This window comes from Lepus europaeus, chromosome 5, assembly GCF_033115175.1.
Source record: "Lepus europaeus isolate LE1 chromosome 5, mLepTim1.pri, whole genome shotgun sequence".
NCBI classification, from domain to species: domain Eukaryota; kingdom Metazoa; phylum Chordata; class Mammalia; order Lagomorpha; family Leporidae; genus Lepus; species Lepus europaeus.
This window is the reverse complement of record NC_084831.1, coordinates 152,071,188-152,086,992: the sequence shown is the minus strand read 5'-3', so window position 1 is coordinate 152,086,992 and position 15,805 is coordinate 152,071,188. Positions and strand designations below refer to the sequence as shown.

The following is a 15,805-nucleotide window of genomic DNA, read 5'->3' as shown; positions in this document are numbered from 1 at the left end:
ACAGGCCTCCACGAGGGGCCTGGGGACATTCGGAGCAAAGGACGTTGGGACTAAGCCTGCACAGGTGCACTCATTCCAAAAGACGAACGTGGACTAAAGCTCTTCTGGTAATTGAGGGGTCAGTGATCTGCCCGTGGGTGACACACCCTGGCCTGACCCTGGCCTGATGTCACCCCTGTCTCACAGGGTTGCTGCAGTGGGACCTGCACTCCCAGTGGCAACCCGAGGGTGGGCAGGAAGTGAGGAAGTGAGGTGTGCTTTTACATGGCAGCCCCTCCCCCCCCCATACACACACAGTCGCCCGATGCTCGGCCCCAGCCCCCTACAGCATGGGCGAGTCCTTCTTTTTGGGGTCCAGCGGCTCCACGGGCTTGGGAGGATTTGGGAGGGGGATGCTTCCTTGCGCCCGGCTGCCCGCGGGAGACAGGAGGTTGAGCACGTCGAAGGGCAGCGGTAACACCACCGTGGAGGGCTTCTCTGTGGACAGCGACTGCAGGGCGTGCAGGTACCGAAGCTGGACAGCCGCCGGGGTGCCCGACAGGATCTCAGCCGCCCTGCGCAGGGACTCCGAGGCAGCCTTTTCCCCTTCTGCGGCGATCATCTAGAAAACACGCGGGGAGAGCAGAGACCGGTCCTCATTCCAGGAAGGTTGGGTGGCGATTAGTGTGACCCAGCAAAGCGGCAGTGAGCACCCACGTGACAGGCACCGTCACAGTCAGTCTTCTCTCTCAAGGCTCCCGAGCTAGGGAAGACAGATGAACATGGACCAGAACATGCGGTGGCATTTGCTGAGGGCCGCGGCCAGGCAAGCAGAGGTTGGTCAGCGCTCCTGGCAAAGGCTGGAGCTCACCCAGCGTGACTCCCACAGGGGCAAAGTGACGTGTCAGGCGCGCCACCAAATGCCACCCCAGCTGGCATCTCTGGACACACGTGACTGCAACTCCAGGAGGACAGGTGCGCGTCTTGTATCCCTGCTGTCCATAGCAGGTGCGACAGGGAACGCCCCTGACAGGGGACAGGCAGCGGCCAAGTTCAAACCTGGAAGCACCTCTCCTCTCAGCCCCCCACCCCTCAACACTCCAGGGACACCTACAGCTGGGACAGCTAAGGAGCGAGGCTATCCCTGGGGCCCTGGCCATGGCCATCCCTCCTGAACCTGCACACAGCGTGGGACACGGGTCTGAGCTAAGGAGAGGTCACTAACCCAGAGATGACAGGTGATGGAGACACGCAGTGAGAGAGGCAGGTGGGAGAGGAGGGGGACGGGACTGGGCGGGGGAAGGGGCCTTTAGTGCCCACGGGAGTCCAGGAGGCAGTGCGGCCTCTGAGAGAGGGGATTAAGTGGACTGGTCAGGACACGCTCTTCAGAGCAGTGAGACCCGGGGCGGGGAGGACGCAGGGCAGGGGCCCGGAGGTGAGGTGGGCAGGCCCGCCTTGGGCTCCCGGCGCCGGCTCACCCGCACTTTGGCCTGCCTTTGTGCTTCAGCTTCCACAGCCAGCGAGTGCTGGAGCCCAGCCGGCAGCCTCACATCTTTACTGAAAGAGAGAGAGGGCGAGGGGTGGGTGTGCGGCAGCCGGCAGCCCCGTGTGCTGGTGTCCCAGGTGAGCGGTGAGTCTTGGGGCTCGGCCGGGACTGCGCCGCAGACTCTGGGCGATGGCTGTGTCACTTTGTTCACGAGTAAGACTTTACCTAAACCCCAATTATTAAATTCCAACAAGGAAAACGGCCTTGATGGGCCATACTGTTAATAAAGAGAATAGAAGGGAATGACCAAATAAGAACAATACTAATGTATCACATTAAATGTACAAAATAGTCCTTCCCAGTGATTACCGTGGAAAAACTGTATATGGAAAACAGCTTAGCATTCCCAAGAAAACCTAAATATAGAAGTTACCAAATAACCCAGTAATTCCAGTCCTGGGTGTGTCCGCAAGAGAACTGAAAACATGGTCATATAAAAACTTGCAAAAGTGCGCTTGTCACCACATTACCCACGACAGGCAGAGCGTGGAATCAGCCCACATCGGTTGATTGATAGGTGTGTGAACAACATTGTGGGTGTTGGTACAGGGGAGTGTTACTTGACTATAGAAAGGAATGAAGAGTTGATTTGTGTTAGACCACGATGAACCCTGGGAAAATGCTAAATGAAAACCAACCAGGCACAAAAGCCCATCTATCAGATGGCTGCGCTTATACGAAACGTCCAGAACAGGCAACTCTATGGAGACAGAAACTAATGTAGTGGCTGCAAGAGGGAAGGGGAGCTCTTGTGTCACCAAGAGAGGCTTTGTCGCAGCAATGGTTTGTAAACAGACTAAAACCACTGAGCTGTACACATTCAAATGGTAAGTTTTATGTAAATTTTAACTTAAAAAATGTGTAAATGCCTAAAGAAGAAGACATGAGAGTAATTTGGCCAAATGGTACAGTGGTTTACGGCAATGAGATATGGAATAATTTTTTTTCCCAAATTTATGCTACTATGGCTAAATAGTACTCAATGAAAATAATTTTTTAAGGACAAAATTTTCTTGATGATTTCAATTGTTATTGTAGTACTTGAAACTAAAATAATTTTTCAAATGAAAAATTTGGAATGAAACCACACTGTTTCCCGTGTCACCCACTGCTCCTGGTTCACTTCCTACCCACATTTCTGTTCGCTCCACTTGGATCCCCCAGACACAGGTCACTGAATCCAGGGCAACCTGCGGAGGGAAGAGCGGAGACATCAGTGAGGACCCGGCGGCACGAACCTGGGCGCCGAGCACCACGCCTCCACGCTGGGGGCCAATGTCCATCTCGGAGGAGCTGTCTGTCCCTTTGAGGGACACAACTGCCTGTGCTTCCTGGGTTACCTTCCCCGTGCCTTGCAACGAGCTGTTTAATTTGCATGATGCCACTCAGCAAGTATTTGTGGAGTTAAAGACAGTACAGTAGGCTGAATGATGGTCCCCAAAGATGTCCATGTCCAATCCCTGGGGCCTGTGGGTTAAAGGATCTCGTGATGTGAAGATGACGCAGGTGGACCCCAGATGTAAGCACACAGCCCTGATAAGGGACAGGCAGAGGGAGTCAACCACCGCAGAGGAGGTGGTGGTGATGTGACCATGGAAGCAGAGGCCACAGTGACCCATGTCGAAGATGGATGAAGGGGCTACGCACTGAGGAACACAGGCAGCTGCTACCTCCTGAGGAAGGCAAGGAGATGGATCCTTTTCCCAGACCCTCCAGCAGTCAGCTCTGCTAACACCTTGACTTTCGCCTAGTGAAACCGATCGTGAACTTGATCTTCAAAACAGGTTTTTTAAGCTACCAAGTTTGTGACAAATGTTACCAGAGGCTGCAGGAAACCTACAGGTAGTGTATTTGTTATATATATAATAGTTATATATATAGTTATATATTTTATATATGTTATATAGATATATATATATAGTGTTTTAGATATAGATATAGTGCTTTAGAGCACATTTCTTTCACATCCAGACTCTTATGTCACTTTCAACTGGCTTTTGCCTATAGGGGGCCCTCCATTTGCCTGCTTCCTGGTTGAGCTCACCCTGGGGTCTGAAGCTGGACATTGGAGGGGGAAGAAAATGAACTGTGGGCTCTAGAAAGGAAAGACAGGGCCTGGAACACTTGGTGTTGGCTCCTACTTTTTTTCTTTTTAACTACTTTTCTGGTGACTTCTTAGTGGCTGGATAAACTCTAAGTCAGCACATGAGAATCCTGAAAAGGCTGCCTAACCTGGGGGCTTGGGGAGAGTAAGGAATCCTGATAAAGGCAGCACCATGGCAGAACCATGAAGGAGGAGATAACACAGAGGAAACAGCTCCAGAGGAGGCCCAAGTCTGAGCCTCAGGCAGTGGCTGAGTAGGTTAGGGTCTGAGATGGTAAGGATGAGGTGGGCCAGGCTGGTAATGAGTGAGGCTGTACCAGCTGGGTCATTAACTCAATCATCCAAAAACGTCATCTGTCTGCTGTAGGGCAAGCCCTGTCACCCGGGTACCAGGAGGACAGAGAGAGGAATAAAATACGGTTCCTGTCCTTATAGAGTTCATCAGGGAAAAGAAATGTGTGACTACATAAATTATAATTCAGGGCAACAAGAGCAAGCTCAAATGGCTAGAGTTTGGCCAAACTGTTCTCTTGCCTGCCTCTCGCCCCAAGTTAGCACATTCTCACAATGATTGGGTAGTCCATCATGGACGGGCTGTGACACCTCAGCTCTTTGTGTGTGAAAGTCTTATTTAAACTCATCATGGTTTAACTTTGCACATGTGATACTGGTTTCTCTGTAAGCTCCCAGGAACCAACCTCTCCTGTCCACCACCCTACAGCAACCACTCCCAACACTGGGCACCCTGTGAGCACTTCACAGGGAAGTTAAAGCCACTGGGTAGGGTTGAGAGCCAAAACTGTGGCAATGACCAACGGACCAGCGCCACACTGATGACTGTGGTTGACTCAGAATCAAATTTGGCAACCTCCTGACTGGCTATAATCACCCAAATGCCTGGCATTCATAAATTGTCAATGAACAAATGAGTAGAAAACAGAGAGATTTCAACAAGGTCAACATTGAACTTCTCCAAGTACCTTTACATCGTGTGCGATGCTCTTCCTCTCGAGAAGAATTTCCGTGAGGGAGCGATGTGCTAGGAGGCGCTTCATGGTGGTCTGCACGAGGAACTGGATGGCTTTGGACACGTGAGCAAGACTGCTGAGGAGCAGGGAGGCGTTTTCCATCCGGTAGTAGCAGACGGCGTCGATCTCCATTATAAACATGTCTTTGGTCACAATCTAGGCAGAGAGAAGCGCGGACGACAGGAGTGAGTCTTGGCTTCCTGTCCCAAGGGGGATCTGGGAAGTAAATGTATTCATAGGGGGTTTTCTCAGACTAGATTACAGCAAAGAAAAAAGGTCCACTCCCCCAGTGGCCACAGTGCCAGGGCTGGGCCAGGCTGAAGAAGCCAGGAGCCAGGAGCTTCATCTTGGTCTCCTGTGTGGGTGCACAGGGGTCCAAGGACTTGGGCATCTCGGCTGCTTTCCAAAGTGCATTAGCAGGGAGCTGGATTGGAAGTGGAGCAGTGCCCGTATGGGATGCTGGCACTGCACGCGGGGTGATGGCTTTACCGGCTGCAACACAGTGCTGGCCCCACAGTATTGCTTATTGGAAATAATTTAACATCAACAATAGTGAATTGGTTGAGTAAACGAACACACAACAAAATGCTAGGAATTAATTTAAAGTAAAAGGGTGAGGGTGGGTGTTTTTCCTCGCATTAAGATGCCTGTGTCTCACGTTAGAACGCCTGGGTGTTCGAGTCCCGACTTCAGCTTCTGACTCCAGCTGCCTGTTTATGCAGACCCTGGGACACCCCCGTGAACACGGTCATTGGGTTCTTGCCACCAGTGATTAAGTCTCCACTCCGCAGCTTCAGCCCCAGGCCAGCCCAGGCCACTGTGGGCAACTGAGATGTGAACAAGTGAATGAGAGCTCTCTGTCTTACTTTGTGTAAGAGGCAGAGGCCTCTCAAATAATTTAAAAAATAAAAAAGGAATAATAAAGTTCTTTTTTTTTTTTTGACAGGCAGAGTGGATAGTGAGAGAGGGAGAGACAGAGAGAAAGGTCTTCCTTTTGCCGTTGGTTCACCCTCCAATGGCCGCTGCGGCCAGCGCATCTCACTGATCTGAAGCCAGGAACCAGGTGCTTCTCCTGGTCTCCCATGCGGGTGCAGGGCCCAAGCACTTGGGCCATCCTCCATTGCACTCCCAGGCCACAGCAGAGAGCTGGCCTGGAAGAGGGGCAACCGGGATAGAATCCGGCACCCCAACTGGAACTAGAACCCAGTGTGCCAGCACCGCAAGGCGGAGGATTAGCCTGTTAAGCCACGGCGCCAGCCATAAAGTTCTTTTTTTAAAAAGATTTATTTAGGCCGGCGCCGCGGCTTACTAGGCTAATCCTCTACCTGTGGCACTGGCACACTGGGTTCTAGTCCCGGTCGGGGTGCCGGATTCTGTCCCAGTTGCTCCTCTTCCAGTCCAGCTCTCTGCTGTGGCCCGGGAAGGCAGTGGAGGATGGCCTAGGTGCTTGGGCCCTGCACCCCATGGGAGACCAGGAGGAAGCACCTGGCTCCTGGCTTTGGGCCGGCTGCAGCATGCTGGCCGTAGCAGCCATTTGGGGGGTGAACCAATGGAAGGAAGACCTTTCTGTCTCTCTCTCTCTCTAACTCTGCCTGTCAAAAAATAAATAAATTATTTTAAAAAAAGATTATTTATTTGAAAGAGTTACAGAGAGGAAGAGGAAGAGAGACAAAGACAGAGAGAGAGAGAGAGAGGTCTTCCATCCGCTGGTTCACTCCCCATTGCATTGACTGCAAGGGCCAGAGCTGAGCTGATCTGAAGCCAGGAGCCAGGAGCTTCCTCCAGGTCTCCCACGTGGGTGCAGGGGCCCAAGGCCTTGGGCCAACTTCTACTGCTTTCCCAGGCCTCAGCAGAAAGCTGGATTGGAAGTGGAACAGCCGGGACTCGAACCGGTACCCATATGGGATGCCGGCACTGCAGGTGGCGGCTTTACCCACTACACCACAATGCCGGCCCCTGCCTTCAGCTGTTTTTGGCACACATACAGAAGTGGCATTGTTGGGTCACACAGTAATGCTATTTTGAGATGTCATACCCTTTGCTATATAGACTGCTCCACTTTACTTTCCCATCAACATGGGGTTTCAGTACATCTCCCTACATTCTCCTCACACTTAATATTGTCTGTTGGGTTGGCTTTGGTTTTATTATTTTTTTAAGTAACCATCTTAATAAGCATGAAGTGGTATCACTGTGGTTTTTGTTTGTGTTTCCTTAAAGATTAGCAATATTAAACATCTTTTCCCATATTCACTAGTCATCTGTATGTCTGTCTTCTCTGTATATCTTCTTTGGACAAAGAGCTATTCAAGTTTTATATTAGGATTCTCCAAAACACAGAAGCACAGATTGTATGTGTGTGTGTTTGGGGGGGGGGGGGGTGCACGTGTACTTACAGGGAAGGACAAGTTGTCAGGAGAGAGACAAGAGACTGGCTCAGCTCCCTGCTATGGCCTGGGAAAGCAGAGGACACAGCCCAAGTGCTTGGGCCCCTGCACCCACGTGGGAGACCTGCAAGAGGCTCCTGGCTGCTGGCTTTGGCCTGGCCCAGCCCGGGCCATGGCGGTCATTTGAGGAGTGAACCGTTGGATGGAAGATCTCTCTTTCTCTGTAATTCTGCCTTTCAAATAAATAAAATAAATCTTTAAAAAGAGACTGGCTCGTGCAGTTGTGGAGGCTGGCAAGCCCACAGTCTGCAGGCTAGAGACCCAGGGAGCAGCTGACGCTGTCTACCGAGTTCCCTCCTCCTCACAGGGAGCTCAGTCTTTCCTTGAGACTCCAGCTGATTGGCTGAGGACTCCCCACATTAGGGAGGCTAATCTACTTCATTCAAAGTACACCAATTTGGCTGGCGCCCCGGCTCACTAGGCTAATCCTCCACCTGTGGCGCCAGCACACCGGATTCTAGTCCCGGTCGGGGCGCCGGATTCTGTCCCGGTTGCCCCTCTTCCAGGCCAGCTCTCTGCTGTGGCCAGGGAGTGCAGTGGAGGATGGCCCAAGTGCTTGAGCCCTGCACCCCATGAGAGACCTGGAGGAAGTGCCTGGCTCCTGGCTTCGGATGGGCGCAGCACGCAGGCTGCAGCGCACCGGCCACAGTGGCCATTTGGGGGGTGAACCAACAGAAAAGGAAGACCTTTCTCTCTGTCTCTCTCTCACTAACTCTGCCTGTCAAAACAAAACAAAACAAAACAAAAAACCAAAAAACAAAACAAAACAAAACAAAACAAAAACAAAGTACACCAATTTAGTGTTTATCTCATTAAAAAATATGCCTAGGGGCAAAGTAGGTATTTGGCCTAGTGGTTAAGCCATAGGTGGGCATGCCAGCATCCCATTTCAAAGCACCTGGGTTTAAGGCCCAGCTCTGATCCCGATTCCAGCTTCCTGCTAATGTGCACCTTGGGAGGAAGTGGTGATGGCTCAAGTAGTTGAGTCCCTGCCACCCATGTAAGAGACCTGGATTGAATCCCTGATTTCCAGCTTCAGCTTGGCTCAGTCTTGGCTGCTATGGTCATTTCAGAGTGAACCAGCAGATGGTACATCCGTCTCTCTCTCTCTTTCTGCTTCTCAAATAAAACTTTTTAAAAATGAGAAAAATACCTTCTTGATAGCATCTAGATGTATTTGATCAAATATGGGCCAAATAACCAATGTGTAGCCAAGCTGACATGTAATATTAACCATCACAAACTCTTCAGCCCATCTTTAAATTGAGTTTTTTTTAAGTTAATGCTGCAGAGATGTGTGGCCTCTATATATCCTAGATATTAACCCTTATGAGATACATGATTTAGAATTATTTTCTCCCACTCCACAGGTTGCCTTTTCACTCTGTCGACCGTGTTCCTTGATGCCCACAAGTTTTTAATTCCTATAGAGTCCATATCTCTACTTTTATTTCCTACTTTTGATTATACATTGTTACTGTGCCCTGGGCCAGAGTTGCTAGCGAGGCCATGTAACATCAGAGAGAAAGCAAAAGCCACCTGTTAGCCTACCTCATGAAAAGGTATCTCCAAGGTTTGGAGGCGTAGGTCAACCTTGTGGTAGGTATCCAGGCAAGGCAAAAAGAAGAAAAGACCTAAGGAGGGGGAGAGGGAAGTGACAGGTGAACCGTAGTGTGGCAGTTGTGTGGGTCACCATGTTGTGATCACTTTGCACACTGCATTGCTTCTCTTAGCCTCCAACTACACACAGACCACTGAGAAATCCTACCCCCATCCCTACAATGTCTGCATTGTAGCTAAGGCTACCAGGTAATTTGTCATTCAATATGGGACACTTCTGAGGGTGAATTGAGAGCTCTAAGTCAGCTTACTCTGGGACAGCAGGTGTACAGAGATTTCCCCCAGCAAGCGGGGCTGGGGTCAGAGCTCCACTGCACGTCTCTCCCTTCATTAGAGCCGAAGTCCCCAGTACAGTGTTAGAGTCACTATTGCTAGCCTTGATGTTTCACTTTTAGTACTTTTCAGCTGCTTTGTAAAAACTATTTTTGAATCCCATGAGCATACCAGGCTTCAGTCTCAACTTAACGTGGTATTTCTGAAAACGCAAGCCCCAGAGGTAATCAGAGCAGCAGTGTCAGGACTCCAGCCTCCTGGCTGCCCAGTAAGTCCCCACCCACCCACTATAATGTGGAGCATCGATGTGCAGTAGACATTTGGAGATTTTTCTGAGGGCCTCCTGGATACTGCGGGCTCCTGCGAGAGCCAAAGCTTTGTTGGCCCCAGCAGCATCTCAGAGTCCAGGTTCCGTCCAACTCAACTACCAGCCTTTCTTGGCGCCAACGGAAAGTTCCCGAAACCAGGTCCACGGCGAGACGGTCAGTGTCCTGGACATCTACTGCTTCTCGATATTCAAACGCTGACTTGTGCTTCCTAGTCCAGTCTCTGTTTTCTCCTGTTTTTGCAGGCTCGTCTGAGAACTGGGACCCTTTCCAATATACGCGCTCTGGTACTCCCCTGCTTCTCACAGCTTCCTGGCTGGCCTGGATCTTCAGATCTCAACTCCCAGCCTTTGCAGACTAACCATATTTCCATCGGTGCCCTGTGATCAGCTTGGACCTCTGACCATCTACGTCACTAGGTTTCCAGGTCAGAAGCTAGCTCTTATTCACCCACCTTCATATCCCTGGTAGTGAGCACAGTGTCTGAAACACAGGAAGTGCTTACCTAACGTTTCCTGCATTCCACCAACTAAAAACTGATTTGTTACTTGGATTCTGAGCTTTGCCCGTCTCCTGTGACTTGATCTGACTCTCTGGGGTCTGAACCAGCTCAGCTTTTCTCTGGGGACCCACAGGACTCTGGCCGTACATTTGCTGTACCCAGGAGCCTGGGGACTAGGCTGCCTCACTCCGCCAGTCAGCCTGGCTCTGGCATGCGGGGTCTCTGCGCTCCTCTCCGCCTTGGCCAGCTGGGGCCTGGGAGCAGCGCTTTCTATGGAATTTGTTCCTAAGCCTGTGTTGTAAGTAACAGACTGGAAAACACAAGCATCATGCATAGAGTTACTGCATGTAATCCGAAGTGAATGTCACAAACGTGCACGGATTGAAGACACTGGCAGGTGGAGAAGGGTGGTGGCTAAAAGAAAAAAAAAAGTTTCTTACCCGGACCTTTGGGTCTTCCGGGAAGCAGATGTCCCAGTCGGAATATAATTACTCTCTCGTACTCTTGTACAACCTGCAGAAAAGGCAATACTTTCAGATTGCTTCATGAAAGGAAGTCTCCAATAGACCTTAGCTTGAGAGTGATCCTAGGTATTAGAAAGCTTATGTTTTAGAAACAAAAAAATTTATTAATACTTAAGTTTCAAAAATACTACACTTAGTAGGTGCAGAATTTCAGAAACAAATGAAGAAGTAAACTGGCCATGTTAGCCTTTGAGCCAATGGATGGAATTTTGATGAAAAATTCACGATTATCTCAAATAGAATGATATGGGGAATGCTGGACATAGTAGAAGCAAAACAACCTTACAGCATGTTTAATCTCGTATTTTGTTGTGACTTCCACATAATTGCGTTAGATATGTGCCCTCATTAGCTCTTTGACACAAACAAGCAGCTTATTTTTATACCACTTCCGGTCATTTGTTTCAAACTGCAGTGTCTTCTGGGGCTGTTTCAGAATGATCCATTGGATTTCCATATGTCAATTCTAATTATGGATCTAGAAAAACGGAGTGTGCCCTGAAAATGTGGAGATATTTTCAAATGACAAAAAAGGAGAGTCTGTGCGTAGAACTGTCTATTTGAAAAGATAAGTGGAAGTTACTGCAGACTATTTAAAGATAGATTTCACCGTCTGGCCTGCCATGAGAATCTGAGTTCTCTGCTTGTCTGTCATTCACTTAGTTGACCTGTTTATTTATAAATGTGCCCCACCGGACTGTGAACTCCTTGATGACATGGAATTACTACTTTTCCCAGCTTCTATATCATGCCTGATACACAGCACAGTTCGAAACATATTTATTGAATGGAAGCAGGAATGATTTGAAATCATAGACATGTCCATTTTTTCCCCCTCATTCTCCCTTTACTTAAAAATTTGGGGCCAGTGCTATGCTATAGTGGGCTAATCCTCCGCTTCCGGTGCCAGCATTCTATATGGGCCCAGTTCATGTCCCAGCTGCTCCACTTCTGATCCAGCTCTCTGCTGTGGCATGGGAAGGCAGTGGAGGATGGCCCACGTGCTTGGGCTCCTGTACCCACGTGAGAGACTCGGAAGAAGCTCCTGGCTCCTGACTTCTGATCGGCTCAGCTCTGGCCATTGTGGCCATTTGAGGAGTGAACCAGTGGATGGAAGACCTCTCTCTCCATCTGCAATTCTACCTACCAAATATATACATAAACAAAGATCTTTTAAAAAATAAAAACACTCTATTGAATAGTAAAAGCCAAGTAAGGATGCTCCTCAACCTACCATGGGGTTACATCGTGATAAACTGAAAAGAGTAAATAAAAACTGCGCTTAATCCACCTAACCTACTGAACAGTGGCAACACCGTGCACTACAGAGTGTCTGCTGTTTATCCTGTGACTACGTGGCTAACTAGGAACTGTGGCTTGCTCCTGCAGCCCAGCATCAAGAGGAAATATCCTATGGCACACACTAGCCCAGAAGGTAAAAATTGAAAGTATAGCTCTGAGAGATACAGGTATTATGGTCCTCATTTTTTAAAAAAGATTTATTTTTATTTATTTGAAAGAGTTAGAGAGAGGCAGAGACAGAGCGTGAGAGGTCTTCCATCCACAGGTTCACTGTCCAAATGGCCACAATGACCGGCCCTGGGCCAGGCCAAAGCCAGGAGCCAGGTGCAGGGTCTGGGTCTCCCATTCGGGTGCAGGGTCCAAAGACCTGGGCCATCCTCCACTGCACCCCCGGGCCACAGCAGAGAGCTGGACTGGAAGAGGAGCAACCGGGACAGAATCCAGTGCCCCAACCGGGACTAGAACCTGGAGCTCATATGGGATGCCGGTGCCGCAGGCAGAGGATCATCCAAGTGAGCCATGGCACATCATTCTACATCACAGACCAGCTATATAAAAACATAGCAAAGACACCTTAATAAATATGTCCTGAAGGTAGCAGATTCTACCACCCTGCTGTGGGTCCCTGGAAGTCCGTAACCATGGCTAGTTCATTGTTATGCAGGTGAGACTCCTGTATCTGAAAAGTGCTTTGCTTGTTGAAACCATTATTGAGAAGGAATGTCTGAGTTTGGTTCCTAGCGCGTGCCCCAGAAATTCCTAATTATCTGGTTCCCTAGCAGTATGTGGGTTTTCCTCCTGCTTTGATTGGAAGGAACAAATCCTTCCCAGAGATGCAGGGGGCATCTCACTCCTTGAAGACCTTGTTGAAATATAACTTGCTGGTTCTGCCTTTGAGTCCTCTACCTACTTGGCTTCTTAGAGTTTCCCGTCTCCAGTGACCAGACCTGAGAACCCTTCCCCACAGCGCATGGCTGAGTCACCGTTGGACTTTGTGGCCCAACCCCTTCAAGAGCCTGCCAATCATACACTGTCTATAGGACACAGGGGAGGTGAGTGGGAGGAGGGCATCCCACACAGAGCAGCACCGTGCACGGACACAGAGTCCCATGAGGGGTCCAGGGAACGACTGCGTGTCCTCGTGGGGTCTCACCTTTATGCAGAACCAGATGGAGAAGGGGAAGGTCACGACGATGAGGAGCAGCGAGCTGAGGACAAGGAGCCACTCACAGGCCCCTAAACCAGAGGACTTGGTACCTAAGGAAAGAAAGAGAAAGAGGCGTAAGTGTATGGAAACAGCCAGACTTACAGACTTGCGCATGCTCCGGTCCTTGTAGTGGGGTCAGAGCAGCTTGGAGACTTTCTAGAAACACTGGAAAGAGCTGGACATCAGAGTGACCAGAGGTCACAGGGCAAGGGTGCTGCTGGGGTGCAGTCTCTGTGGGGCTACGGGAGGGGGCGCAGGCTTTTGGGAAGGCAGTGAGTCTACAGCATATCTGGGCTCCGGTTCTGGCCCTACTATTCAATGTCCAGGCGACCTTCAGTAAGGCACAGGACCTCTTTCCACCTCAGATTTCTCCGCTATCCAATGAGGATGCTAACTCATAGCTGTCTCCCAAGGTTTATCTCGTATCACTAGCATAGTGATCAAATGACATATATTTAAAACAGTCATGCTACACGAACGTCAGGTTTTACCATTTGTTGTGACTGAAACCACACGTGCCCAGAGGTGCCTCTCCCCTGGAATGGCCTCTCCATTCTCTGCCTGGGCTACTGTCTGAAATTCTCCCAGTAGAGCCCCTTCTTTGGACTGAGGTGCTGAGCTCCAGAGTGAATATCACCCATGAGGACTAACAGGAGCCTGTCAGTTCTGGTTAAAGAAGTGGTGGGGAACCGTGGTGTGAAGCACCCAGGGTGCTCCGGTGATACATGGTATGAAGGGACCTTGACCTCGAGAAAAACAAAGCTTCTTGGGGGTTTGTCCTGTTTAGGGTGTGTTTCCAGGCCCTAGAATAGTGCCTGGCCCAATATTCTGTGCTCAGTCAATATTTGCAGAATGTAGCCAGGAAGCGCTGGGCCAGGGTCACACCCAGGTGCTCCTATGTGGGAGGCGGGCTGTGCCCACTGCCCCTCTGCCTGTATCCCTCTGATGCGCTTGGGGGTCCTCATGCACTTCATTTCCCAGGAGCCCAGCGTGCCCAGTCTGCTCAGGCTCCGGGGCCGCTCGGTGCCATCCCACGGACACCACTGAACAAGGCGGCTTCCCCTCCGGGTACCTGACCACCTGAGTGCCCGCCCGGCCCGCCCTACCTTCCTCTGGCCGCTCGCTCTCCAGCAGCGCCACCACCTCGGTGCCCTCCTCGCCGGAGCCCCGGACCTCGTCCACGTCCACCACGGTGGCGGCGGGCGCGCGGGGCTCCTCGGGGCCCCCTGCCCGCCCAGAGCCCCGCCGCTCCGGCGCAGCCTCCCGGCGCCCGCGGCCCCCGCCGGCCTTGGCCTTGGCCTTCTTGTTCTGCCTGTGGGGGGACCCGCCGCCTCGCCCGTGCGCCTCTCTGGAGGAGCTGCGCGGCCTCCTCTCCATCCTCAGGGCTCAGCGCCTGTAGGGCGCCCAGGGCCTTAAAGAGCTGGGGCCGGCTCCGCCCCCGGCGACACCAGATGGCCTGGCCCAGCCCGGGTCACTGTGGCCATTTGGGGAGGGAACCAGCAGTGGTGCTGTGGGTCACGCAGACTTCTGAGGTCAAATTAGGAGTCTTTATTAGCCAGCTGGGGACCGCCCTTTCAGAACAGGGCCAGAGAAGACAGCCCGGAGCAGCAGTGGAGGGGGTTTTTTAAAGGCAAAACCTACTTTTTAGCAGTCATTTAATTATTTGATTATGCATGCGGGCTTGTATTCATATATGTGAACCCAAAGTAACAAACGGGTCTGGAAAAACTCTTTCACTATTTTCTTCCATAGGTTCCAAGTTAGGCCACTGGGAGTACAGTGAAATAGAGTTTTGATGTGCTTTGTTCACTAAGCCTGATCATTGCATAAGCATCATAGGAGGGGAACAGTTTCCTTTCAAGCATCTGCCTCCATTGATAGCTCCTGCCTAGAACAACCCATTGAGAAAAATTCTGGGGGCCGGCGCTGTGGCGCGGTGGGTTAGAGCCCCAGCCCGCAATGCTGGCATCCCGTATGAGTTCTGGTTGGAGTCCTGGTTGCTGCACTTCCAACCCAGCTCCCTGCTAACGCGCCTGGGAAAGCAGCAGGTGGCCCGAGTGCTTGAGTTCCACACCCACATGGGAGACTCGGAGAAAGCTCTTGGCTCCTGGCTTCAGATCAGCCCAGCTCTAGCTGTTGAACCAGCAGATGGAAGACCTCTCTGCCTCTCTGTAACTCTGCCTTTCAAATACATAAAATAAATCATAAAATAAACTTCTGAAGCTGCATGCGGCCCACAGGGAGGGATGTATGATTTATTTAGTTTTCTCATAACTAGTTTCTTTATCATCCTGTAGAGTTAGGAAAAGTATGAAACGTTGACTTTTTTCCCCCTCAGCCTTTGATTCTGTTATAAATTAATTTGACATAGAGTCCTATCTAGAGTCTCTTATAACAAAATCACACCTTGATTTTAATTTTTTAAAAATATATTTGACAGAGTTACAGAGAGAGAGAGAGAGAGAGAGAGAGAGAGAGAGAAAGGTCTTCTTTCCGTTGGTTCACCCCCCAAATGGCCACTACGGCCGGTGCTGCGCCAATCTGAAGCCAGGAGCCAGGTGCTTCCTCCTGGTCTCCCATGCGGGTGCAGGGCCCAAGCACTTGGGCCATCCTCCACTGCCTTCCCGGGCCACAGCAGAGAGCTGGACTGGAAGAGGAGCAACCGGGACTAGAACCGGCGCCCATATGGGATGCCGGCGCGATTTTAATTTTTTTTAAACTTACTTGAGAGGCAGGGACACAGAGCTCTCATCCTCTGGTTCACTTCTCCAAATGCCCACAGCGGCTGGGAAGCTGGGAGCCAAGAATTCAGTGTTACAGCACAGCCCCACATACTTGAGCCCTCACCTGCTGCCTCCCAGGGGCACGTCAGCACGGAGCTGTGCTAAGACGCAGAGCCAGGATTCTAACCCAGCCACTCTGACGTGGATACAAGGGTCCCAGCCAG

General features: G+C 50.8%; 1 protein-coding gene across 2 annotated transcripts; it reads right to left on the bottom strand.

Annotated features, from left to right (window-relative positions):
- Window positions 1-322: 322 nt before the first annotated feature.
- NPHS2 (NPHS2 stomatin family member, podocin) lies at window positions 323-14,235 on the bottom strand. Of its 2 annotated transcripts, XM_062193831.1 has the most exons (8): window positions 13,965-14,235; window positions 12,805-12,908; window positions 10,266-10,338; window positions 8,656-8,738; window positions 4,610-4,813; window positions 2,660-2,715; window positions 1,458-1,536; window positions 323-601 (listed from the first exon to the last, which is right to left on the bottom strand). In XM_062193831.1, the coding sequence occupies exons 1-8, from the start codon at window positions 14,233-14,235 to the stop codon at window positions 323-325; spliced, it is 1,149 nt and encodes a 382-aa protein (XP_062049815.1). The 2 variants fall into 2 exon arrangements, with proteins under 2 accessions (XP_062049815.1, XP_062049816.1); XM_062193832.1 differs by lacking the exon at window positions 4,610-4,813.
- Between the last annotated feature and the right edge of the window lie 1,570 nt (window positions 14,236-15,805).

What these genes read in the sequence shown, in the direction of transcription:
- NPHS2 (XM_062193831.1), bottom strand. Translation starts at nt 14,235, where the DNA reads ATGGAGAGGAGGCCGCGCAGCTCCTCCAGAGAGGCGCACGGGCGAGGC. An exon ending in TGGAGATACCTTTTCATGAG is followed by an intron (nt 4,814 to 8,655) that starts GTAGGCTAACAG and finishes CTCTCTGCCTAG; the next exon opens with ATTGTGACCAAAGACATGTT. An exon ending in CAAGTGGAGCGAACAGAAAT is followed by an intron (nt 1,537 to 2,659) that starts GTGGGTAGGAAG and finishes TCTCTCTTTCAG; the next exon opens with TAAAGATGTGAGGCTGCCGG.